Source organism: Trichomycterus rosablanca, chromosome 9 (assembly GCF_030014385.1).
Source record: "Trichomycterus rosablanca isolate fTriRos1 chromosome 9, fTriRos1.hap1, whole genome shotgun sequence".
NCBI classification, from domain to species: Eukaryota; Metazoa; Chordata; class Actinopteri; order Siluriformes; family Trichomycteridae; genus Trichomycterus; species Trichomycterus rosablanca.
The window spans coordinates 1086482-1112237 of record NC_085996.1 but is presented as its reverse complement, the minus strand read 5'-3'; the positions used below and the strand labels follow the sequence as shown (position 1 = coordinate 1112237).

Sequence of the window (25756 nt, the reverse complement as noted above, 5' to 3'; positions counted from 1 at the left end):
CGTTCTGGACATTTCTGCACCGGCGTCCTGCCGCCGCCTAACGGTTCGATTCGATTCTCTAGATGATTCTGCCGTGAGAAGAAAACGCTGCTGTGCGTAAAATCTCATCACAAACACGATTCCAACAACCAGCGTTCATCTCACACCAGCTTTATTAGATGGAGAAGAAGGGAAAGGGAAGAGAAGGAAGCAGCCGGTCGGAGATATTCACGTCCTCAGCTAGATCCACGTCTCGTTTCAGAACCTGGGTGAGGAGCGGGCGTCACGTCTTCGGCTTTTCTAGCCACGGAGCCACTGTTCTGCCCCCAAGAGGAAATGATTTCATCCTCCAGATCTAAGAGTTCCACAGGGTAGAACCATGATGAGCAGGTACATCAAGTATACGACGGTGCTGAGGTAACCGATGATGCTCTGTATGGGGTGGTGAAGACAGAATCCTGGTACTGGGGGAGCCCAACATTTAAGATCAGGCTCAGCTCACAAAGTCCCAGAATTCCTTCAGAAATCCAACACTTGAGGTGTTGAAGCCAGAATCCTGGTACTGGAGGAGCCCAACATCTAAGATGATCAAGCTCAGCTCACAAAGTCCCAGAATTCATTCTGAAATTCAACACCACCACCATGAGCAACCAACAGTTCTCAGAAGCACCAGGAACCACAGACTCTGGTATCATGAGGACTTCTGGTACCAAGATGGAACCTAAGTCTGTGGAACAGCGATCGTATCCTGCACAGAGTAGTTTAAGACGACAGCAAAGACTGGAACGTTAAGAGTTCCCGACCCTAAGAGCACCGGAGAACATTCCGGTACGGTGGAGCTCTCAACCAGCTCCGCCCACTCTGATGAGTGGGATTTCGTTATGAAAATCCTCGTGTCCTGTGTTAGTTTCATTAAAGCTAATGCTCTTAACTACAGGCAGTTTCAAGAATTCTTGTCTGAGCTGAAGATGTGCTTTACTGAGATCCGCTGGATGAGTCGGGGCGAGTTTTGAAATGTTTTAACGACCTGCTCCCGGAGATCAACGCATCAAAACTCAAACACATTGTTTAATTTTTATGCTTCTCTTTCCATTGTGAGCTCCCCGATCTCAATAAAACATGCACTCAAAGTAACTACCGTTTTCGGGAGCATCTGCATCTGTGTGCAGACTTTTTCGAAGTTGAAACACCTTAAATCTCCAACCGGATGCAGTCAGACTGCTAAATTGCTCCACCCCTCATGTACTGTCTATTCACCAGTTACCTTAAACACCTGTGACCTGGTGCTGCCTTTTTCTGCTGATATAGTTCGAATCATGCACTTTGGATCCACATCAAGCTGCTGTAGTTTCTGTGCAATACTTGATTGTAAATGTAAATATTTAAAATTCCTATCTTAGTTATTTCTTCTAGTCTTTTTAAGTCCTAAGTTTTATTTTTACTTAACTTGGTTTTCTTGCTATTTATATTTTATATATTATTATGTTTACACGCGCCGAGACCTGAGTAACTGCATTTCGTTCTAATCATGTACATGGTTTTGAATGACAATAAAGCTGAGTCTGAGTCAGATCCAGACTCACTGATCAACATTTATTAGCTATTATGACTGGCAGTAACAAATATGGAACCTGACGCTTACTCTCGTCAGGCAAAAGCAGGCTCACAGTTCACACTGATTTTTTTAAGGAAACACTGTATGAGGAAGGATAATGGAAATTATTAAAATAAATAAAAATTTCTGCATTATCATTATGAACTACAATTATACAAAGCACAGACAATACATCCAGTATACATAGTAAATAGCTTTTTTGGGTGTGTTTACTATTTCACCTGCGGTCCGGCCCCCCGAAACACTGAAGAACAGTAATCTGGCCCTTCGATTAAAAAGTTTGAGGACCCCTGGAAAACAGCAACAGAGAGAGGAACATGCAGAAGAAAGATACAGATAAGTTGGACCTTGACATGGAAACGACTGGCAACCCCTGATTAAGTCACTTTAAATTCAAGCTTCCATCCTTGTGGTGTTTCTTGCTGCTTTGACATCTTATTTAAACAATAAAAACTAAACATTTTAGAGCAAAAGTTCCTGCAATGAAAGACACAAGCAGCAAGAATCTGATCAGGTCTGACCTGCCTAGCTGTGCTCATTCAATCTGATAATGCAGGAAAACCCGAGCAAACCTGTATTATATATTAAACACAAAACACATATACATTTATATTTAAATAATGAGAAATCATGTGTTATATACTCACAGTGCTCACAGTCCCAGCAAAGCTCAGGGTTCAGAGTGCTGGATCAGCTTTACACTGAACTACACGGTCTTGCCTGAAAACAGGCGTTTCCACAATCTTCACCCTACCCGTATTCAGACAAACCCGCCCTTGTGCAAATATCACTTTCTTCCGCGTGGTATGAAAATCCGCCCAATAGAAACCTGGCTTTAGGTAATGAGCCAACCATACCTGTCAAGTCTCCCGTTTTGTCCGGGAAACTACCGTATTTTACCCGTCTTTCCTGCCGTCCTCCCGTATTAGTATTTTCCCGTAAATTTCCCGTATTATATTATAATTTTCAAAAACATTCCTGTGCCTCTCCAAACTGAAATGTCACTAACCTCGCGAGAACTGCCACCCAGGCTGCTGCAAGCGGCAGTTCTCGCGAGGTTAGTGCGGACAGCGGGAACAAACCTGGAACAGGGAGAGATGGATGGATGCAAGGAGAGTGAGGGCATTCCTGCCAAAAAAGTAAAGACTGCATGTAAATATCTAGAGAAATAGGACATCGAATTTACCTTTCTAAAGAGCAGAAGAAAATAAAACGTGTTTCACTTTAAGACAAGCAATGTGTATATATGCTGAAAATATGTCAAATAAATAAATGTGCTTCAATTCCCTTTTGTGTTTTCATTTAGGCTGTATTATAAGAATTACAGTACATATGTAGGAATGTCCACAGCATTTCAGTGTCAACAAAGGTAGGCCTATCAGATTCTGATCATCTAATTGTAGTTTGTGGTTCACAGGTGGTTATTTTAGATTTCTTGTAAACCTGTTTTAAAATGTAAGGGATACTGAACCTCGGTTGGGCTGGTGGGACGGCTCGAAGCGTGCGGTGGAAAATTTCCCTTATTTTTAAATCCAAAACTTGACAGGTATGGTAGGGGCATCAGTTAACACATGGACTTTGTATCTCAAAACCTTGACCTGAGATAATATTGAAGTCGGTTTTTTTTTCACTTTAACCAGAACAGATAACTCTAAAAACAGATAAAGGTCAATTCTGTTGCAATTAAAAATAGAAAAAATTCAACCTAGTGTAAATAACCACACACCATGTGTGCATTTTGTCTGTCAGCTCTTAAATCTGTATTTTATTCATTTATTTATTTATTTATTTCATTTTTAATGTTTCTTCTTAGTTGTCGTTTCTTTCTGTTCTTTGCTACCCTTGTCTTGTACTGCTATAACAACTTAATTTTCCTAGGAGGATCAATAAAGTCTTATCTTGTCTTAATATTTTAAAGTCAGACGCTCTGTTGGCACGGTGGTAAATCACACCATCCCGCAACTGCTGAAATATGGGGTTAAAATCCCTGTGGTGCTATCAGCCAGTCTGGCATCTATACAGCCACAATTGGCTATGTCTGAGGGCTGGGGTATGCCAAACATCCTACCCATTGGAAGGTGCACGTGTCAGTGCCATATCCTTGTACTGGTGTTGCAACACAAAGTTAAAGCAGGTAAAGCAGGAAAAGGTTGTCAAAATGTGTTGGGTTTACTGACACTACCCTATTAACAACCTAAATACCAAGAAGTAAGAAGTCATATTTAAACATACTGCTATAATTTTTCTCTTTTAGGCAGGGGAAAGAGCGCCCATTGATATAGAATGTAACCAAGCTTTTTTGGCATAAAAAAATGCCTGTATATATGCCTTAAAAGGTCAAAAAAAAGTTTTCCCTGCACATTGGTTTTAGAAGTTGAAAGGAAATTGATGATTGATTTAGACCACATGTTTAAGCCTGGTAAAAAAAAAAAAGCCAGATGTAGTATGCATAGGGGACAGTTCCCTCTGGACACTCAGGCTTTCTCCCACTTGTTCTCCAAAACATGTTACTAGGTGGATTGGCTGCCCTAACGTGGCCCTAGGTGTGTGAACGAGTGAATATAAAAGTGTGTAGCCTTGTGATGGATTGGCACTCTGCCTAGGGTCAGTGACAGTGGGGACAGTGGTAGCCTAATGGGTAGGGCTCTTGGCTATCAACCGAAAGGTTGAAAGTTTGAATCCCAGCTCGGCCATGCAGCCACTGTTGGGCCCTTGAGCAAGCTTCAGGGGGGCCGTACACTGGCTGACCCTGCACAAACAAGCTGGGATGCGCGAAGAAAGAATGTAATTGTACTGTACATATGAATATGTATAAATGACTAATAAAGTTTCGCATTTTAGTGTGTATTCCAGTCATACCTTACACAGAATTAAGAAAAGAATGTAACTTTTATTTCTGTTATGTTAATTTATCAATCTTTACATTTCTGCATATGTGTCCAGGTTATTATTAATGAGCGACCTATCATAATCGTTTTAATGATTTTGTAAGTGCATTCTGGTTTCATACCAAACAGCTGCGTTATCTCATACAGGTTTAATATATAGGATGCCTAACGAGTGCACAATAACATGGTATCTATGGTGTTTTTACACACTAGTTAGTACAGCAGTGTGCGGTTTGGGACGCGACCATTCCTTCGCGCCCTTTCTTCTCACGAGACTCGACGGTTAAAATTCAAATGTATACACAAAGAAATAACGGTTTTCTGCCAGAGGGAGCTTCTCTTATCGGTAATTTTCTATCCAAACATTTATAACTTTTATATTTGAAATCGAAATGAAACTGAAATATTAGCCAAAAATTCGAGGGAAATTCATTTTTAAAACGTTATTTTGAAAGGTAAAGTTAAGGTAAGTCCGTTAAAAGGTAAGCTAACGTTAATGACAGTTACTACTGAATCGACCCTGGCTCTGAGCTAGTTAGTAAGTCCTGTTTAATATTCATTTAGATAAATTATTACTTAGACCGTTCGGTATTTATTTTCATTTCATGATTTTGCAATGAACCCGTTTTATACCGGTTAACGGTTTCAAATGATTTACAAATGATTATTTTTGGTGAGTCGGTTCGTTTTAGTCAATGTGTAAATGAATCGATTCCTCTATGAATTCTCGGTGCAGGTCCTACTGAATCGATTCTTTTACTTACTGATTCCTTCAGAACGAATTTAAATCTATTTATTTATTAGGATTTTAACACACTTTGGTTACATTCATCAGGGGGGGGGGGGGGGGGGGGGGGGGGGGGGGGGCGTGGCACTACGAGATTATTACTATGAGTCGGTGGCACAGGAGACTGACGGAAGATGTTCCAGGCATCCGCGATTGAGCCGTGGCTCACTGAGGGGAAGGGGGGGCGCGGCGGCAGCCGCTGCGCGTGGCACCTGTGCCCGAGTCGTGCCCCATACAGGGGGAGGGGGCGTGGCAGAAACAGCGCTTGTTATACGCGTTTGCTCCGCGCTCTATCAAGGAGAGGTGGGCGTGGCCGCGGTAGGGCTTAGCACGCGCTTACGCGCTCCAACGAGGGGAGGGGGCGTGGCAGAAGCAGCGCTTGTCACACGCGTTTGCTCCGCGCTTACGCGCTCCAACAAGGGGAGGGGGGCGTGGCGTGACAGAAACGGTACTCACTCGTTACACAAGGACAATTTTGTTTCTCCAGTTAACTTGGCACGTCTTTGTACTGTGGGAGGAAACCAGTGTTCCTGGAGGAAACCCACATGGACATGCAAGAGAACATGCAAACTCCACACAAAAAGGACCTGGGTATCGACAAATCTGTTATGTAACTAACTACAGTGCACGGGTGCGCAGCAGATCGAGTAGATGTGGCCTAGCAACATGAACTCCGAGGGCCTGGATTCGAATCGCCCCTCCGGCTGCTGACTATGAGAAATTTTGCACGTTCTCCCCAAGTCCACATGGTTTTCTACTGTGTACTGTGGTTTGATAGCACCATCCAAAACATGCAGAAGGTGGAATGGCTAATCTAAACTGTACAGTACACACACATTCTAAATTGGGGAGGTTGGGCATTTGTCTGTGTACTATTAAGTAGGGAGGGTCGCCTCAGGAAGAGCATCCAGATCCATTGTGGTGACACATAAATACAGTAGTACAAAACAAAAAACATTAAAAAAACACTGACGATCCTTTAAAGTTCATGTCACATCAGTGTTTGTCCTGTTACAGGAAGTGATGTGACTGATTCATTTTATATGGCAGCTTTAAATATCACATAACTCTATATGGATTTAATGCACTTGTGCTTTTGATAGAAATGAACCCATCAGAGTCTGTAAAACAAAGGCCAGGCAGGTCTCACCAATCTGTTGTCAGCATGCAGGCCATTCACAAATCCACAATGGAGAAACAGGTGAGATGAATTTACATTAAACCATAATGAAAGACCTGTTCTGTAGACGTGAAGCTGACCAGCAGGACTTTGTTAACCTGTAGGCCAGATACAGACAGGAGAGGGAGGTGAGGAAGGCTAGTCTGACGCCAGCACACCAGTACATCTTTGAAGTCCTGGCTGTTGTGCTTGGCCTGGAAGTTGCAGCGGTGGAAGATTTTATTCTTGATGCCCCATCAGTAAGTTTTACAGCAGATTTATAGGGCTGGGCGATTTTGCAAAAAAAAAAATCTCGATTATTTTAAAATTATACCCGATTGTCGATTACGATTTAGATTTTTTTTTGTTCTTGTATAATGCAATTAAAATAAGACTCAAATTTCTTTTTTTGCATTGTAATTAAAGGCTGCAGAAGTGCAAAAATAGTAACAGCACCACCTATAATAATCCTTTTAAGGGACTCAAACTTTATAACAATAACGATATCACAATAATTAAAACAAAATAGATCTAAATGATCTATATCCTTATCTATCTATATCTAAGAATAGCTCACAAACAACTTTAATTTTAAATGATGTTCAGCAGAACCTCCTTACATTAGGAAAAAAACTACAAAAAGTTCTTTACAGGTTTCTTAAAAGGAACTCGTACGAGCCTGTACTGTGCTGTTTCCACCACTGAGTGAGTCTGTATCAGTATCTACACTGGGGGGGGGGGGCATCAAGCGATCACTCAGCTCAGCTTTGATTTTGTCCTCTTGTGATTTGGGGGGTGGATACAACATTTTAAACATGTAAGGATGTGTAATGTGTCATTTTAGTCCCATAAAACCTTCAAACTGTGTTAACCACTATTATGTGTCGTAGAATGATTCGATTCTATTGAACGGCCCTTTAAGCCAAAATAAAGGAACCGATTCACGCATTTGGGAGTCGTTACATACATACGGCTCTTTAAAAGGAACCGAGACAAAAGATCCGACTCCCCATCACAGAATTCACTGCAGCAGTTTCCCAGACGCGATTTATTTACTCAGTAACGGATGTGATTTAAAATGTAGTGAATTACAATTCTTAGTACAAAACTTACTTAAGTAAAAGTAAAATTACAGGCTGTAAAATCTACTTTAAAAAGTACAAGTACACAAAAAGACCGACTCAATTACAGTAACGCGAGTAAATGTAACTCGTTACTTTCCAGCCAATCCTGATCGCGCTCATCGGCTCCGTATTTTGATTCAGTTCAGCGGTGTTTGATTCAGTGACTCTGAATGAAACTCTTTTGTTTGTGTCTCGTTTTGCCGATCGTGTTTGCGCTCCTTATTTCTGAATCTAACCGTTAGCGTGTATAATCCTTGTTATCTTCCGTTTACTGTTTTGGTTTTCGCTGGTTTTGGACTCCAACTGATTTTGTACCCTGTTTTTATATGAAACTTTCCCTGATTTATATTTCTGCTTCGTGACATGTTGGTATTTTCATTAAAATATAAAGTATGTAAACAATCGCGATTGAAAACGTTCATGCGAATTAACCGAATTAATCGTGAAAATCGCCCAGCCCTAATTTATACAGTGAAAGCAACAGAGGTGGACAAAATAACGGAAACAAACTACAATTAAATGTATTGCTTAGCCAAACAGTGATGCATTACTCAGTTTCTTTCACTTATTTTGCATTTAAAATGCACCACATAACCAGGCCTTTCTGTCTTTTTTAAATAGTTAGCACCGTTTGATGATTTCTTTGCCAAAGGAGGGTCAGAAGTTATTTCATTTGCATACCAGGAATCAGAGGTTCCAGGAGTAGGTGAGGACATGAAGAGCTGAACGTCTTTATGTTGCTTTTTATCTGTATTAACAGAACATATGAAAGAATATCCACAAATCAGCTATATTGTTATAACAACAGCATAGTCGTGTCATGCACAGTAATAAACAGCATGTATGTTCTGCTCCCTACGTCTCTTAAACATTGTGTATTAATTCATTTATTTACATACATTTATGTTTTATTATTGACAGGGTGTTGCTGTTATGTATTGATTCAATATTTGTTAAGGAAGCATATTATTATTATTTAAACAGGATTTGGCCAATTAAGGACATTCACTATAATCTTACACAAAGGTAATTTCTGCTACTGAACACTCTCTTTTCTCATCCTGTTCATATTAAATGCTGTAGAATGTGGTCGCACTTTTCCTGGCGTGTCGAAGGGAACCAAAATGATGCGACTGTTCCTGGCCGATATGTCCGACACATGCTTTGAAGGACTTTGTTTGTTTTTTCTGAGAATTAACACGGATGTTGCACTCAACCCAGCGAACATCCACAAGGTGACAAACTGCACTTAGTTAGCACATTGTTATTATTTCTGCAGTGAGCTGTGCTCATTTCAGAGATGCCTGGTCTGTTTTTATTGTAGGAGATTTATCTATCCATGCTCAGCGCCACAGAGGGGATGCTGAAAGGAATAAGAGATTTGTTATCAAATGTGTACATACCAGCAGTTTGTACAACTGAGAACTGGGGGGCTTTAAACCAGTCTAAACATGGAGAGAAAATCAAGCAGAACTTTAAAGATGACCTGTTTCACTTCACGCACTTTCTGGATGGTAAGAGTATGTTTTAAAAATATGTGTTTTTATATCTTCTGTAATTCTAAAAAGGTTATAAACAGTGGTATGTAGGCTGGTTCTGATAAAGAATTAAAAGGCAAATAGAATCCTGACTGGTGTAATTTATGTTTAGATAATGTAAATTAACTGAGGTTATTTCTAGGTTTCTTTTTTTATTGTTTTTATGCATTTTCCCTTTTTCTCCCAACCTAGTCATATCCAGTTCTCTCGATTATATCGCCCCTCCACTGCTGCAGACCTGACCCTGTTTGAGGAGGGCAGTATCTAACACACGCCCCCTCTGACACGTGTGCAGTAGCCAAACGCTTCATCTGCATGAGTCGGGTTCTTTTTGATGTGCCTCTCTGTGACATGCTGTTCCTGGCAGGAAAAAAGAAGCGGTCAGTGACTGCACATGTGTCATAGGAAGCGCATGATAGTCTGTGCTTCAGCGTGGGAGTAGTTACAGTCGAGGAATCGGATACGACTAGATTGGGTGGAAAAGCAAAAGCCACCTGAGCCGTTTCACCCCCCCCGTGTTTAAGCTGGTCATGTATGATTCATTCTGCAGAGATGCAGCTGAGCATCGAGGGTACCGTTAAACTAACAAAAGCCTCAGAGATCGACTTCTCCAGACTTGTGACCTTTGAGAATGTAAAAGCGGCGGCTGAAGACGCGGACATGGTGCGCAGACTCGAGGAGATTTTAATGGGGTGGTACAAGCAGATCGAACAGGTGCGCGCCTTCACATAACAACAGTACAGTCATGTTACCTGTGTAAATTTGCCCTTACAGCACATGTACGACTTTTTAAAGTGTTTCAGTCACATTAGCTTTCAATTTACCATAAATGACCTGTTAAAATTTAAATCACGTCACATGGTTTCTTATCAACAAGTTGTTCATTTAATTAAAAACAGCTATCAAAATCACAGCAAACATGACAGAACAGGAACATGAAGATGTATACTATAGCTAGAGGTACAATAGCCCCGTCCAGGGTGTTTCTGTGTGCCTTGCGCCCATTGAGAGCTGGGATAGGCTCCAGCACCCCTTGCAAATAAGCAGCTTAGAAACTAGAGATATTCCCTACAGCTTTGGGTAATATTAATGTACCATACATGTTATTTATTAAGTTATTTTAGCACGTCTGACACACTGCCTTGCCACAAATCTATGGTCTTTGTACTGCCACTACATCCTGTCGTGCAGATTTAAAGGTGACCGTGTGAGACCTTTTGTGTTGTAGGTGCTGACAGAAAGGAATCAGATTCGTAGAGAAGATGATGCGTCGGGGCCTTTGACAGAACTCGAACACTGGAAAAGGATGTCTGCAAAGTTCAGCTCCATCATAGAACACATCAAAGGCTCAGAATGTAAAACTGTGGTGAACGTCCTTCATATAAACCGATCAAAGACCATAAAGGTACAAGACATCATAAAAAATATCTGTTTTTTAATGGTAATGTATAATGACGTACAGAGATAGGCATGACATCGTACACCACAGTTTATTGTGGCTCTAATAAAATGGTTTTGTTCTTCAGCTATGGCGGGAGCTAGATAACAGAATAACTGACTGTGCGAACGAGGCTAAGGACAACGTAAAATATCTCTCCAGCCTGGAGAAAATATGTCGGCCTCTTTATAACTCTGATCCAGTAAGTGTACTTTACTCCAACGTGCTCAGAATTAGTGGCTCACTAGGGTAAGTGAATAAAAGAAAATAAGAATTTAATCTTTGTGCTCCTAAGTATATGACCTATATGCACACCCATGAGCCAAAACATTAGGACTACCCGCCATATGTGCTGCCTAAACAGCTCTGACCTGCTCAGACATCTGAAAGAGTCCTGTGGTATCTTATAGCAGGACATTATCAGCTACTCCTTTAACTTCTGTATGTTCTGAGGTGGATCGTTCTCTTGGAGTTTGAGGGTGCCCCAGTTTGACTGCACCCCATGCACATAACCTGGTTAATACAGACATGGTTTAATGAGTTTGCTGAGGGGACTGAAGTGGCTCGCATAAAGCCCTGACCTTAGCACTACTGAACATGCTAGGAAGAAATCAGGATCATCCACACAAATTCCTATAGATATTTTAAGATGTTGTGGAAAGCCTTCCCAGAATTGAGTAGACTGTGACAGCCTCAGTTTGGGTGGGAACACTATACTTGCACCCATGGTTTTGGTATGGGATGTACTTGTTTTTCACCTCACCTATCATCTTCTCAGTACCATGTACAGGCCAACACTACTCTTGCCTCTATTTTTGTCTCCCTTATTTTTATTTTTTTTTAGATTAGAAATGTCTTTTGTATTTATTGTAGGACTTTTTGTTCTGTGTTGCACCCTGGTCCTGGAGGAACGTTGTTTCTTTTCAATATGTACTTCTCCCTCTAGCTCATGCTGTGTGTCCACATACTTTTGGCTAAATCGCTCTTCCCTAATACTATCACTGTTTATTAGGTTTGTATCACTTCTGTGTTTATATTATTTTTAGGTCACCATGGCTAAAAGTATCCGGACTCTCATCACCGCCATTTGCATGATACATGATGTGTCAAGATATTACAACACGTCTGAACGAATGTCTACACTTTTTATTAAAGTACGTGCATACTTGTATATTTGATCGGATTGTTTTAGTTACCTGGTGGTTTCATTTGATCATACAGAGAATCCGAAATACTGTGTATACATCATTACAGGTTACTAATCAGATGGTGACCGCCTGCAGAGCTTACCTTACTAATAATGGCACCTCAAGCATTTGGGATCAGGACACACACGATCTCATTAAGAAGATGCAGGTAGGGTGTGGTTTGTTTATTCGGCTCTCCTCGTTTTATATCCAGTTAAACGAATCGTCTGTTATCTTTTTTCAACAGGAGTGTATCTGCCTGTTTGAGGAGTATCGGTCATGCTTCCAAAGTACGAAGAAGCAGAGGCTCGAGACGCAGCCCGGGAAATCATTCGAGGTGTCGGAGATGTACATCTTCCGCAAGTTTGACGATTTCTGCAAGAGGCTCGAGAAGGTGACCAGCCATTTTCACATGACCACGACACCGAGCAGAGCCGTCCTGGTCCATCCCTGAATCCCTGAAGTGTTTTGTGTTTTTAGATAACTCAGATGATCACAGTGATAAAATCGTTCTCGGCCCTCGGCCAGTCAAGAATCGAAGGGCTCGAGACTCTAGCTGCAAAGTTTCAGAACATCTACATCAACATAAAAAAGAAGGAGTACGACATACTGGCTCAAAGAAGAGAGGTGTTTGAAGTGGACTTTACCGAGTTCATGTCACACATCAGTAACCTGGAGGTGAGTGGAGTGTTTGACTTAAGAAACATTAAACAGACTAAACTCATTAGTACTTTTTTTCCAGTGCCATTGTTAGCAGTTAAAGTTGGAATGTCTACACTAAGACATCATTTGCTTTTTATAGCAGCGGTCCCAAACCTTTTTTGCACCATATACCGGTTTCATATAAGATATAATTTCACGGGCCAGCGGGCATAATAAAAACACAAAGTGCATAACAATACTACTCACCAATAATGGACACCCCCACCTAGGGGTGATAGGAGGCAATAACACCTGAAGTTTGTTCCTTATGTTCGGTCTAATCCGTAACTTTCACCACTGCAGAAAATCCCGCTTCACAAAGATAGGATGTTAGAAATGGACCCAGTGTTGTCATTGCCTTTGTAGCGATCTCTAATTATTTATTCTTTCTGTGCGGCCCGGTAATAAATGACCCGGCCTGTGGCCCAGTGGTTGGGCACCACTGTTCTACAGCATTACAGGTTGGATTTGGCCCGTTCCATTTCACAATTTTGGTATTTCTGATGTACTCACAGTTTAAAAAACTGTTAAATTTCCAAAATAATTTATGTCCGGAGATTCGGGCATTATCATTTTATTTTAGAATCACGTCTCGAGTTATTTTCGTAATATTACGATTATTTCTGTAGTAAGTTCTGGTATGTTCCCAGATTTTGTGCTCTTGTAGCGTTTACAGAAAAGCAGCCTTATATCCTAATGCTTTCAGCTTCATACTTATTTGTAGGTGTGCTGTTTTATGGATATGTGCCATCCTTCTCCCTCCAAACTGAATGTGCCAACCAAAGAGTTCTATTTGTTGTGTCTGATTAGAGTAGATTATCCTTTCATACGTCATTTATCATTATGATTAATATAATATAAACGTCTAACATAATTAAATCAGCTGCAGTTTGCACTCTTTTACATGTATACAATTACTTTTACATATATATACAATTAAACATAAATAACATAAACGTAATTTTTTTTTCTTCAGCACCAACTTCAAGATTTAATGAGAAAATGTTTCTCCAAGATTTTCTCATCTCAACAAGCCTTAAACCTCCTACAAAGGTGCTCTTTAACATACAGCTATTCAAATCCACATATTACAGTACAGACAGTGTATCGTATTGGGTTTATAATAGTTAAATCGGGGCTTCAAATGCTTTTGAATTTGCCTTCAACTGGTTAATTGTTTGAAAGTCTGATGAAAAGAATAGAGGAAGGACTGGATCAGAGATCTATACAATCAGGCATTGGCTGATATGATGTAAAAAGTCTTAACCGGTCTTTGTAAGTTTGTTTTATTCACACTGAGTATCAATAAAAAGGACTGACCATTATAGCAGTGGGTGACAGAAACACTCCAGACAGGATGACCAGTTCTCAATTCAGACACCCACATCAGAGAGACTGATTTAGCTGGAAATGTGTGTGAATAATTTGCCAGAAACCGGTCGCTGTAATAAGGCAGTATGACGTATAAAAAGTCACTAAAAACCCAGATGACATTATGGCAGGATAATTAAGTTACACTGGCAGTCTGGTACATCTGTTACTACAAAGTCCGGTTTAGCTCCTGCACGTCTTGCTGATCTCTTTAAGTATCATAGCTGATTTCTATCACTTTGTTCAGAACTATGTTATTGTTATTGTAATTATTATTCATGCAGAACTATTTAATGGTACAGTTTAAGGTGGCAAACAGACTGACAGCATATTTTTTCTGCACCTGGCCTTTACCAAAATGTAATATTTTGTGTTATCTAATATCAGCTAATGTTTGACAAAGCAGATCACGTTCAGTCGTTAATGAATGTGTTTGGTTTCTAGGTTTCAGAAACTGAACATGTCGTGTCTGCAGGCAGAAATCTCCACAACCCTCCACCTGATTCTGCAGCACTACGTCACAGAGATCGAAGCTGTAAACCAGGTCTCTGCTGGTCTAAAGATCTGAGGATCATTGTCACACTAAAAGAACAACAGAATTAACATTAACTCCTGTGTTTATATGTGTAGCACTATCAGACCTACAGAGAAGATCCTCCCATAGGCAGAAACATGCCTCCAGTGGCGGGCAGGATTGTCTGGGTCAGGCAGCTGTTCAGCAAAATACAGGAACCCATCAGTTACATTGAGGTGCACACAGACTTTATGAACGCTCCTTGTTTTTAAAGGAACATTTCATGTTGTGCTACACTGCTTTCATAAGCCTCCATGACTCACTGTTTCATTTATTTATACAATCACTATGATTTGTTGCTAGTGAAAGGTCGTGCAAAATAATCTAATGCTAATAATTCAGTATAATTTAAAGAAAATAGCTCAATCATTTAATAAGAATTGTTAGTAGAAGTCTCAGTAAATGTGTATTTGGAACAGTTCAGTTTCATGTAATAATTAAAAAACATTTTCACCATATACACCAAGTACTTACACATGCTGTATAAACAATATGCAGAAAAACTCAGAGGTCCTGTCCACATCTGAGGGGCAGGATGTTGTGCAGCTGTACAACAGGTCTGCAGCGGTGTTTGTGGAGTTTGAGATTCTTTACTATACAGCCTGGATGAACAGGTTCCCACAGTTGGAATATGGCAAGTATCTTAAGCGTTTCTTTTACATTTGAACCCTAAAGGAATGATGGAAAACACTCATGATTTTACCTCTTTTACAGCCCTGTATGAAACCCTGCTTGTTCGCGACCCAGAATCAAAGAAACTGCTGGTGAACAGTTCTACAATAAACGAGACATTACGAGAGATTAAATGCTTGATTAAACTGGAATTGAAGGTTCCCGAGAAGGCTCTGTATATGTTTAGGACAGAGAAACACCTAAAGACAACACAATTCAGATTAGAGGTGGGAAAAAATGAGCTTTCAGTTCATTCACTTTACAACAAACCTGCTAATCACAGTGAACTGTGTGTGTGTGTGTGTGTGTTTGGTTTGTGATGTGTAGACGTTTATCAGCAGTTATGAGGATACGCTTGAGGAAATTCCTGCTATGTTTTACAGTCTGATGATATCAAAAATAAAAAAGGTATGATATTCTTCTCACTGGCTTTTATATCTGATAAATTATTAAATAGAATATATCAACATGTAAATATGAATTAATGCCAGATCAGAGTTTTTCCAACCCTGGGTGGGTCGTGAATCAGACAAAGTGGGTCGCAGAGAAATGGAGGCTTTATATTACATCTTGTAAATCACAGTGAGACCAGATACAGTAAATAGCATTCTTTGTGTTGCCTGGGTTGTGTAAAAAATCATGGACAAAATGAATTTGGGTTGCTTAAAACCCTGGTCTAGATTAAGTGTCTTATCACAGTGTGCATCAGCTGGGTCTCCCTTAAATTTCTTCCATGGCTTGTTTCACACTGTAGGTCTGATTGCTTCAGAGTAAAGCAGAATACACAACAGCAGTAAGGGCCTGGGCTTGATTCCCCTAGGTCTAGGGTCCTTTCTGTGTGGGGTTTGCATGTTCTCCCTGTGTCCAAGGACATGCAGTCAGGTTAACTGGAGCTACTAATAATTGCCCTAATTGTGTGTGTGTGTCTGTCTGGGGTGTTTTCAGCATTTTGCCTGGTGAATCAGACCCACTGCAGCCCTGACCAGGATAAGGCAGTGGTAAAACAGAGAATGAATGAATATATTATCTAATGCAGATGCTCTGTGTACCAGGTGGACTCTGTGCTTCGTCAAGGCTTGGTGTTTCTCAGCTGGTCGTCTCTCATCCTGGACACATTTTTCAATGATCTTGATGCTGCCATGGCTGAGCTGCAGCATGTTCTAAAGAAGGTACATTCTGAGTGTGTATGTGAGAACAATAGTGACATGATTAACAGTATCTTCTAACTGCATGTAACATGTTCAGGTGACAGATCTTTGCGAGATTCGCATTGAAGGTGTTTTACACAACATCTCCGAGACTGTCCTCATCACCCTGCCAGAGGACAGAGCCTCATCTCTACAGGACCTGATTACCACCAACGAGGTAACGTCATGTTACCCCCAGCATTCGGGATGCTTAAGAATACTTTATGATGAAGTAACATTTAAATCTGATACAGGCTCAGACTAAGCTGTGGGCTCAGACTCTCAACCAAAAGAGCAGCCACGTAGAGGAGGCAGTGAAGGAACTGACTTTAATCTTCAGTGCTATTTATGAGCCAAAAGAAAGCAAAGACCCGGCTGAGAAACCTAAAGGTATTTTGATTAGATTGATCTGAACAGGCCTTGCAAACGTTTCTATATAAACAGAAGTAACGAAAATGATGCTGTTTTGTATTTGTAGGACACAAACGTGTTGCATTCTCAGAAGATCTGGGCTCATCAAACGATAAAGACAGGTTCAAGGCAGAAGCCCGTGAAGCTGATAAAGACGAAGACTTTAAAAACGTAAATGCTGGGTCCACTATTTGTCAGCTAAAATAAATACTTCACCTATAGTTAAGATTAATCTATAACTAAAATACTGCCTGTAAAACAAACTGATATATATATGTATATATGTATATAATATATATAGACCTTCTAGTTAGAGCTTCCCATGTTCTACATAAATCAAGGACGGTGTTAAATAAGTACAGGATTCCAATTTATCACATGGCTTCAGCTACCCATCTCCCTTTAAGACATATCCAATCATGCCACTGTAGATGCTTGCCTGCCTGGTAGCACCTCTGAGTTTCGAACCCCTGATCTCAGCAATAGTAGGCCAAAGTAAATGACCACTGCTCCACCTAATATTTGTTATACCAATGCACCAAGTGAAATGTTAACCACTAATACCCTGAAGCCACCGTATTACTGTCTCACACACAAAACCTTTAGCTGTAAATGATAAGCAACACAGTGATGTGCATCGTGTACTCATACTTCCCCGTGGAGCATCAGACACAACAGTAACACTTCTGCATCTCTTTCACTAGCAATCTGGTTTCTGCTTAGCAAACAGCATTCTCTTCTTATTATTATTTTTATTTTTATTATCACAAGTAGTTCACAGTTCCAACAAGGAGCTGGCAAATCTGATCCAACAGAGGTGCTAGCAAATCTGTAAGTGTGAAACTGTAATAAAAAGAAACATCTCCACCTGGAGCAAATGAAAGTTCAACCAGGCGCAGGTGACTGTCTGTTACACGGAAACAATGGCAACCATCTGCACCTCCATGCCTTCTCTCCCGACCAGATTTGGAAAGGCAGAAAGACATAATTCTGTAATCGAGCCACACCGTCAATCTCCACCTAGTTCTGTTTGGCCTTTATGATGTACAACATACCATGTATAAAACAAACAATAACAATTTTATGTTCATGTGATAAAGAGACCTAAAAACAATGTAATTAAATTTAAATCATTAATGGCCCTGCTGTTTATTTTCCTGGTTATTTGTAGGAGTGCAGAGAACTGTATGCTCACTTCAGCGCAAAACTTCTGGACGCTTTGGTGAAGGCCACATGTTTGTCTCTGGACACGTTAAAAAGAAGATTGTTTATTTCCAGGTGAGAATGAACATGTTTCACCATGTAAATAAATCATTAAAAAATACACAAAACATTTAAATCAGTCATTTTTTCTTTCTAGCTCATCTGGCGGCCATTCCAGTGTCTCAGATGAGGTGATAACTTTAATAAAATCTGAGATCCACCTGACCATACCCAATGTGGTAAGTGTTTATATTACTAATGCTTTACTCTGTGCTGTTACTGAATCTTGGAACCATAAGCACATTGAGAGTTCTGTGTTCTGATGAAGGTGATGATACCGAGTCTTGATAAGATCCAGCAAGCAATCATTCACCTGGTGCATCTGGTGCTGGAGGTGAGCCGCGGCGTGGCATGCTGGAAACAGGATTGCCGCTCAGACGACGTTGGAAAGTCTGGATGTAAGAGGCGGCATTAACAATCATTAAGAATCTTCCACGGTTTCCCTTCAGCTTGATGCATTTGGAGTTTTTTTGTTTCCTGCAAAAAACAGAAAGACATATTCTGTACTGTAAAGTCCGGAAGCGTATTGCTGCCACACAGATGAAAAAAAATGTCAGTATGTTGTTATAAAGAGAATCAAATTTTACTTCATGAGTTTTGGTGTCACTGAGCAGCACAGATGATATTTTTATCACTATTTAAACACTGCGAAGGATTCTTAAATCTTAGTCTTTATATAGAGCCGTAAAAACCGCTCACATATCTTAGACATGCACTATTCCTAATGGAGAATCTTGATCGGCACAGCAAGCTACAAGGTTACAAGCTACAGCATCTTAAATGTCTTCAAGCTGGGTTCGGCTACGCAGCATTTAAGGAAATGAACTTTTCTCGTTATTACGACATACTGACGGCTTTTTTTTTCATCTGTGTGGCAGCACGGGCACCAGGTGTAAACCAAAGTATAATGTACACGCCTTTGTTAATATGTTTTTAATTGGTTCTAATCGATTATAAAGGCTAACACAGCTTTTTAAAGCACTAAGGCTGTGAATGTTAAATAAAGATCGTGAAATAATTCCGATGAAACATTATTAACTTTTTCTCCTCGTTTTAACATTTGAAAGCATCCGACATTTTGAGTTTAAAAACGTTTAAATGGAAATTTCTTCTCTAGCTGGGCGGCTGAGGAACTTCTTCCAGAGTGTTTCTGAAAACAAGGATGTGTGCAAGCCTGTAGGACTTCTAATGTCAGGGGTGAACCTCCTGGGTAAACAGCCCGGAGATGTGCTCAGTCAGTTCAGAGCCTTCAAAGTAATCTGGGATCAGGACCGAGACGACCAAGTCAAGGTAGCTCAACACTCAACTCAACTTATTAATGTAAAACGGACAAAACTACTGGACTTGGATAAACAATTACAACATGTTAAATTTGTCACAGACATTGATTAGATCAAACCCAGGTCATCAGTCCATGTCACTGTGCAGCTCTCACTTTCTCAGCGGCACCGATGTGCCACCTGAATAGATCATGTTATGTTTACATTTTGTTAGGTGTAATACAGCGGTAATACAACAGTAATACTCAGGCGGCAGGTGTTTCCAAATATTGTGCCGGCCTCATGATTGAGGAGCCGACAAATCTGTGAATAAGAAACCATGATGAATGGAAACACTTCCTACTGGAGTGACGGGTGACTGCTGTTGATCTGCGCCTTCATGCCCCCTCTGTTAGCCATATTATAGCTCCCAGTAGATGGACTTGTTACAGATAGAATGTGATATTCTGCTGGAGTTTTTTACATTGTTAAGGAGGATTGAAAATAGTTTGTAAATGGTGATTATAAGTGGAATAAACACCCAAATTTTGAAGAATCACATTTGAAAGACATCACTATAACAGTGTACATTTGTTTAATATGAAATCATAAACGCATGTTTGTGTTTTCTGTCAGGAATTCATCAGTAGCAACCCCGACCTATACCTGATAAAGGAGCAAATTTTACACTATGAAACGGTTGAACAGGAGATCGCGGACATCACGCCCATCGTCGTTTTAGGTGGAATGGAATTGTCAACAGGTAAAATAATACCAAATATTCACATTAGCTATTACAGTTGAGGTTTTTATGTGTTATGTGTGAAAAATGGCACATTAATGTCATCAAAGCTGCAGTGCATCACTGGTTTTGTTTAATATAATTATATTGCACTGTTAAATATTGAAAAAATAAGTGGATTGAAGTTAGGGTTGGGATGTGCCAGGTACGCCTATTCCACGTCTTCTGTGCATACGGCTGGTTCAGCTCAGACTCTGAAGTCATAACCTTAAATCCTACAGAATTTTACAGTGTTGCTTCATTTATTCACATGCTTGTTGTTTGTGTTGGTGATGTCTGTAGCTCCACTGAAGATGTCCCTGAGTGTGGAAGCGAAAGCCTGGAAACTGATGCTGTGCAAGTACGTACAAAAGGAATACAAGAAGAAGCTGATGGACATGATCGCTTTCATTAGTGAGCAGCAAAAAAACCTCTCACGCCCTATAGCTGACCTGGACGACGTGAGATTCGCTATGGAAGCCCTGTCCAATATCCGGGACTCAGAAATTATAATGGACATGACCATGGGGCCCATCGAGGTCCGACATAATGATAAGCCATATTTCTCATCCTAATCTTACTAATCTATGGTTTATTTTAGACATGAAATTGATTAGTGATGTTTTTAGGAAGCCTATTCTATACTAAACAAGTTTGAAGTGGAAGTGACGAAGGAGGAGGCCGAGGGTGTGGATACACTAAGATACTCTTTTGCTAAACTGCAGTCCAAAGAGGTGCGTTCCTCATTCTCAACTCAGATTCCACAGTGTCTGTCTTTATGAAAGATCCATCACAGATGATTCATGGCTGATTCTTCCTTCATTTAAACATTTATTCAATCATTTATCCATTCTGGTCAGGGTCACCGTGGCTCTGGAAAGCAGTGAAAACACTGCTGGTGATGCCCTAGGTCTAAGTAATGTGTTTAGTAGTGTGTTATTAACTGCAGTCCAGCTTATATGAAATATATACACCGATGAGGCGTAACATTATGACCACCTTCCTAATACTGTGTTGGTCCCCCTTTTGCTGCCAAAACAGCCCTGACCCGTCGACTCTGACACCTTTCTATCGGAACCGGCATGAACTTCTTCAGCAGTTTGAGCTACAGTAGCTCGTCTGTTGGATCGGACCACACGGGCCAGCCTTCACCCCCCACGTGCATCAATGACCCTGACGCCGGTTTACCACTGTTCCTGACCACTGCAGACCGGGAACACCCCCCACTAACAGGTGTTGTGATGAAGAGATAATCAGTGTTATTCACTTCACCTGATAGTGGTCATAATGTTATGCCTCGTCAGTGTATAGTTATACCCAGTAGTATAGTATTACCCAGGAAATACATCTAAACAGTGTGCCAGTGCATCACCAGGCATCCCTGACTACCTTACCCTCTCATTTACTTGCATGAGATATGTTTGTGGAAAACATACCAAACTCCTTATAGACCATTTAAAGCGTTGCTTTGAAATCGAGTCCTCTGTTCTTTCTAAAACCATGTTACATATTCTGGTGTTTTAATAAAACATGTGGGAGACGAAGGGACAGCATTTAGTCTAATGTGTTTTTTATATAAAACCCCTACACAGAGAGCAGTCCAGCATGAACTGGTCAGTGCGCAGCCCAAGTTGAAAGAGATTCTCCTGGAATCAGTCGGCACGTTTCAGAATGACTTGATGACTTTCGGCCAGAAGTATGAAACGGTGAGCAATCAACTCATTCCTGAGGGCCACACTGACACTTTTGTTTCAGACCCGAGTCCATCTAATTGTAAGGGTGCAGGGATTTAAGTGAGTTCGGGAATAGAATAATGCAATTGACTAAATAAATCATCTTGTTTTTTGTTTGAAGTAAACAGCAGACAATGAGACACTGACTAGCAGATAAACTGAAACACTTTCTTTAAGCATGATGTGCAAATAAAACAAGTACATATTTATTTAAGAACTATTTAAATGTATTTAAAAGTTAATTCTTGTGTATATAAGCAAGCAGCTTCAATTCCAAAGTAATTATACCTACACAATTAATCTATTAAAGGAGCAAATATAAGAATAATGTTAGGCTCTGTGGCATCAGGGGAATGTACCATCTCTCCCTGATGCCACAGGCCTTACAAAGCAGAAACGAGCTGTGCCTTTAAATACCTGGCCAGCTCGTTAGGGCGAAGTGGCTACACCTGTGCCTTCCCTTATTTAAGGGATAGGTGCAGAGCTGTAGCCGTCGCACCTTCTGCTCATATTGGCTGATTCTTTTTTCTTTCTTTGAGTTTGTTTGACACTGCGGTGTCCTTTTATGTTTATTGTTTTTTTTATTATCTTTAGGTTGTGCCGCCGCACTGTGCCGCCGCCGCCGTGCCGCTGCCGCCGGGCCACCGCTAGTGGGCGCCACCACGCCGCCGCCGCCGCCAAGCTGCCGCCAGAGTGCCGCAGCTGTCGTGCCGCCGCCGCCGCCTGGTGGTTGCTTTCAGGTCGCTGTCGGGCCGCTGCCGCCGAGCCGTCGAGCCGCCGTGCCGCCGCCACCTAGAGACCCCATGACTGCGCCCAGAGGAACGTGACCCCCTCCCAGCTACCGCTGGTGACAGCGTCACGTTCCGCCCTCTGGAGCGCAGGAGCAAACGGCCACTTCCCAGCCACCCTGGCTGGTGACAGCGCCTTTGCTTTTAACTTTATAAATCCGCAAGTAAATCACACCCGGTGGATGGCATGGCGCTGACCAGCATTAACTGCTGGTGAGCGCCGTGCCATTTATCTACCGGCGGTGTCATCCCCCCTTCTTCGGCCAACAGCGCGAGGTTTCCCACCTCGCGAACCCGGTCGCTTCGCCTCTTTAGTGCTGGGAGCGGTTTTACTTTCAGCGTTGCTGTGGCAGCGTGCTTAAGCTCCCAGCCTAGAGGTGAGCGACCAGGGTTCGCGCCTCGCGCTTTCCCTTTTTCCCTTTTATGTTTTTTCCCTTGTTTCTTTCAGTCTGGCGTCACCGGCTGCCTTCGGGATTCCCCGAAGTGTTTTTTGTTACTGTTATTCCTTTATTTTATTGTATATTACGTTTATGATTTTGTAAATAAAACCCTTTTAAGTTAAAACCTCCGCATCCTTGGGTCCTTCCTCCCACATCATAACAAATAATAAACATTATTAAGTGAATATGTTTTGTCACCATGATGTTTTGTCACCTCTGATGTTTCTGCTTTTGTATTTGTCACTAGTTATTGTTAAAATAAAGACAAACTAAAGTTTAAACACCACCCGGCCATAATAAAAAAAATATCTGGACAAAAAAACAGACAGGTTAAATTAACTAGCCAAAGATCTGAACAAGCAGCAACTATGTACAGATAATTGTCTGGTTTGAGTTTTGTCCTTGTGTGGCATGTCATCTTTCTGGTTGTTTGCTGCTGATGGTTTTCTCACTTCCCCTGTCTGGTTCCTGCAGTGATCGTCTGAGTTACACTTGCTGGCGGAGCTGCCCAGACGTTTTTGTTTTGTTTGTTCTTGTGTCTGTCTCTGTGTTCTCAGTGTTTCTGCTCTCACATAAGCTTTTTTTTCCTCGAGTCACTTTAGGCTGTGGCTTTGGTATGGTTTTGTGAATTTAAAACTGAACCAGTGATATTAACTGACCAAAGTGTGTGAGAATCACATTAGATTAGAATAAATAGAAGAAAGCCGATCATAAGAATATTAATAATCTGTTGTATGACACTTAGCGATTCATATATGGTTCTTTGTCTGTCTGATATCAGGAAGGCCCGAATGTTTCAGGCATTTCACCTCAGGAGGCCAGCACCAGACTTCAAATCTTCCAGGTATGACAGATGCAGAATTCAAAATGCTTTTATTCATTATTCTTTCTATATAAATCTCTCACACCTCGGCTCGTTTATACTTATAAATATTATTCATGTGACATTAGGTGGTCCCAGACATGCACTCAAAAGCAAATGTATTATAACTGTTTCAAAAACTTACTGTAATCAATACTTAGGAATATAACTCAGGTGGGATTAAGCCAGATAGGGTCTCTCTCATAACTGATGCAATTACGACCTCTGCTGGCTAATTGATGGCACCTGCACAGAGATGGGAAAAGAGTGCTCTCAGGGTGTGTCTCTCCGTACACCGTGCTGATCCGCATTGCACTCGTCAAAGTGTAGGTGTTAAGATGCATACCGCTGCTGCCCGCTTGTCGGAGGGGGCGTGTGGTAGCTTCTTTCTCCTCAGTCAGAGCGGGGGTCAGCATTGGTGGAGAGGAAGCGTGACGCAATCGGGCAATCGTACGCGCTAAAAGGGGGAAAAAAGGGGGAAAATGCATAAACAAAATATTATAAATATAAATCAGCCAGACTAATGCCGACTGTACATCTAACCATTTTATATTAAATACAATTTTATTCCACCTTAAACGTGCTCTGATATTGATCTCAGACTGGGTTTGATGACCTGTGGAGGAAGTTCACCACATATTCTTCTGGAGAACAGTTGTTCGGCCTGCCCGTCACTGAATATGATGTTCTACAGAAAGCTCGGTAATTACAGTCTGTCACTGTCTGGTAAACACTCTCCAGAAACATGATGATGCTCACTGCTGATTGGCCTAAAACATGCATACAATTCTGTATTATTCCCGTGTCACTTTTCTATTCTATTATAATGGTGTTCCTCTCTCTTATGTTATTGAAACTAGGAAAGAGCTCGGGCTTCTTCAGAAGCTGTACGGCCTCTACGATGCGGTTATGAATAAGATCAGCGGCTATTACGAAATCCTCTGGACCGAAGTGGATATTGAAAAGATCAACACGGAGCTTTCAGAATTCCAAACCAGGTAACCGTCGCGACTCTTGCACAGTGTTACAGCAGCAGCTCCTCTCAGAACTGTAAGAACTCCTGTGTGTTTTGAATTGTACTCAGATGCCGAAAGCTCCCCAAAGGACTGAGAGACTGGCAGGCGTTTTTAGATCTGAAGAAAAGGATCGATGACTTCAGCGAGTCGTGCCCTCTCCTGGAGATGATGGCTCACAGAGCGATGAAGCAGAGACACTGGGAACGCATCGCTGACCTGACGCAGCACAAGTTTCACGTGGATTCGGACACGTTCTGCCTTCAAAACATAATGGAGGCCCCACTGCTGAAACACAAAGAAGACATAGAGGTAATGCTACACTGAGGCTCTGTGTATATAGACACTGATCAGTCATAACATTATGACCGCCTTTCTGATATTGGCCCCCCTTCTGCTGCCCCATACACAACAACCCGTGATGCTCTGTGTATTCTGACACCTTTCTATCAGAACCAGCATGAACCTCTTCAGCAGTTTCAGCTACAGGAGCTCGTCTGTTGGATCCGACCACACGTGCATCAATGAGCCTTGGCCACCCATGACCCTGTCGCCGGTTTACCACTGTTCCTGACCACTGCAGAACGGGAACACCCCACAAGAGCTGCAGTTTTGGAGATGCTCTGACCCAGTTGTCTAGCCATCACAATTTGGCTTTTGTCAAATTCCCTCAGATCCTCACGCTCACGCCTTTTTTTTTTTATATATCAACTTTGAGGATAAAATGTTCACCTGCTGCCTAATACACCCCCCCCCCCCACTAACAGGTGCCATAATGAAGAGATAATCAGTGTTATTCTCTTCACCTGTCAGCGATCATAATGTTATGCCTGGTCAGTGTATGTAGATACTGGTGTCTTTTGCTCTTTAGATGACATACATTGTTTTGGGTTCATTTAAGCTATCCCTGTGCTAAAGTCATGCTTAGTCTAACCAGGGTTTGAAAGAGACTTGTGTTATAATGATGACCTTACTTTTCTCCTCA

The 25756-nt window shown here is 41.3% G+C and overlaps 1 protein-coding gene across 1 annotated transcript in view; it reads left to right on the top strand.

Annotated features, from left to right (window-relative positions):
* The first annotated feature begins 6372 nt into the window (after positions 1–6372).
* LOC134320233 (dynein axonemal heavy chain 8-like) overlaps positions 6373–25756 on the top strand; it is a 59443-nt gene continuing 40059 nt past the window's right edge. The window contains exons 1-35 of the mRNA XM_063001560.1: positions 6373–6470; positions 6554–6688; positions 8174–8258; positions 8636–8787; positions 8877–9066; positions 9641–9804; positions 10319–10495; positions 10617–10730; positions 11575–11682; positions 11783–11884; positions 11963–12109; positions 12196–12393; positions 13394–13470; positions 14233–14332; positions 14419–14538; positions 14861–14996; positions 15077–15261; positions 15362–15442; positions 16087–16203; positions 16280–16399; positions 16476–16611; positions 16700–16803; positions 17804–17910; positions 17993–18074; positions 18164–18303; positions 18774–18787; positions 19013–19185; positions 19791–19917; positions 20239–20474; positions 20565–20669; positions 21528–21641; positions 23678–23740; positions 24360–24460; positions 24619–24756; positions 24843–25083. Coding sequence (XP_062857630.1) covers positions 6375–6470; positions 6554–6688; positions 8174–8258; positions 8636–8787; positions 8877–9066; positions 9641–9804; positions 10319–10495; positions 10617–10730; positions 11575–11682; positions 11783–11884; positions 11963–12109; positions 12196–12393; positions 13394–13470; positions 14233–14332; positions 14419–14538; positions 14861–14996; positions 15077–15261; positions 15362–15442; positions 16087–16203; positions 16280–16399; positions 16476–16611; positions 16700–16803; positions 17804–17910; positions 17993–18074; positions 18164–18303; positions 18774–18787; positions 19013–19185; positions 19791–19917; positions 20239–20474; positions 20565–20669; positions 21528–21641; positions 23678–23740; positions 24360–24460; positions 24619–24756; positions 24843–25083 — 4485 coding nt within the window. The 5' untranslated portion in view covers positions 6373–6374. The remainder of the gene's footprint in view (positions 6471–6553; positions 6689–8173; positions 8259–8635; positions 8788–8876; positions 9067–9640; positions 9805–10318; positions 10496–10616; positions 10731–11574; positions 11683–11782; positions 11885–11962; positions 12110–12195; positions 12394–13393; positions 13471–14232; positions 14333–14418; positions 14539–14860; positions 14997–15076; positions 15262–15361; positions 15443–16086; positions 16204–16279; positions 16400–16475; positions 16612–16699; positions 16804–17803; positions 17911–17992; positions 18075–18163; positions 18304–18773; positions 18788–19012; positions 19186–19790; positions 19918–20238; positions 20475–20564; positions 20670–21527; positions 21642–23677; positions 23741–24359; positions 24461–24618; positions 24757–24842; positions 25084–25756) is intronic.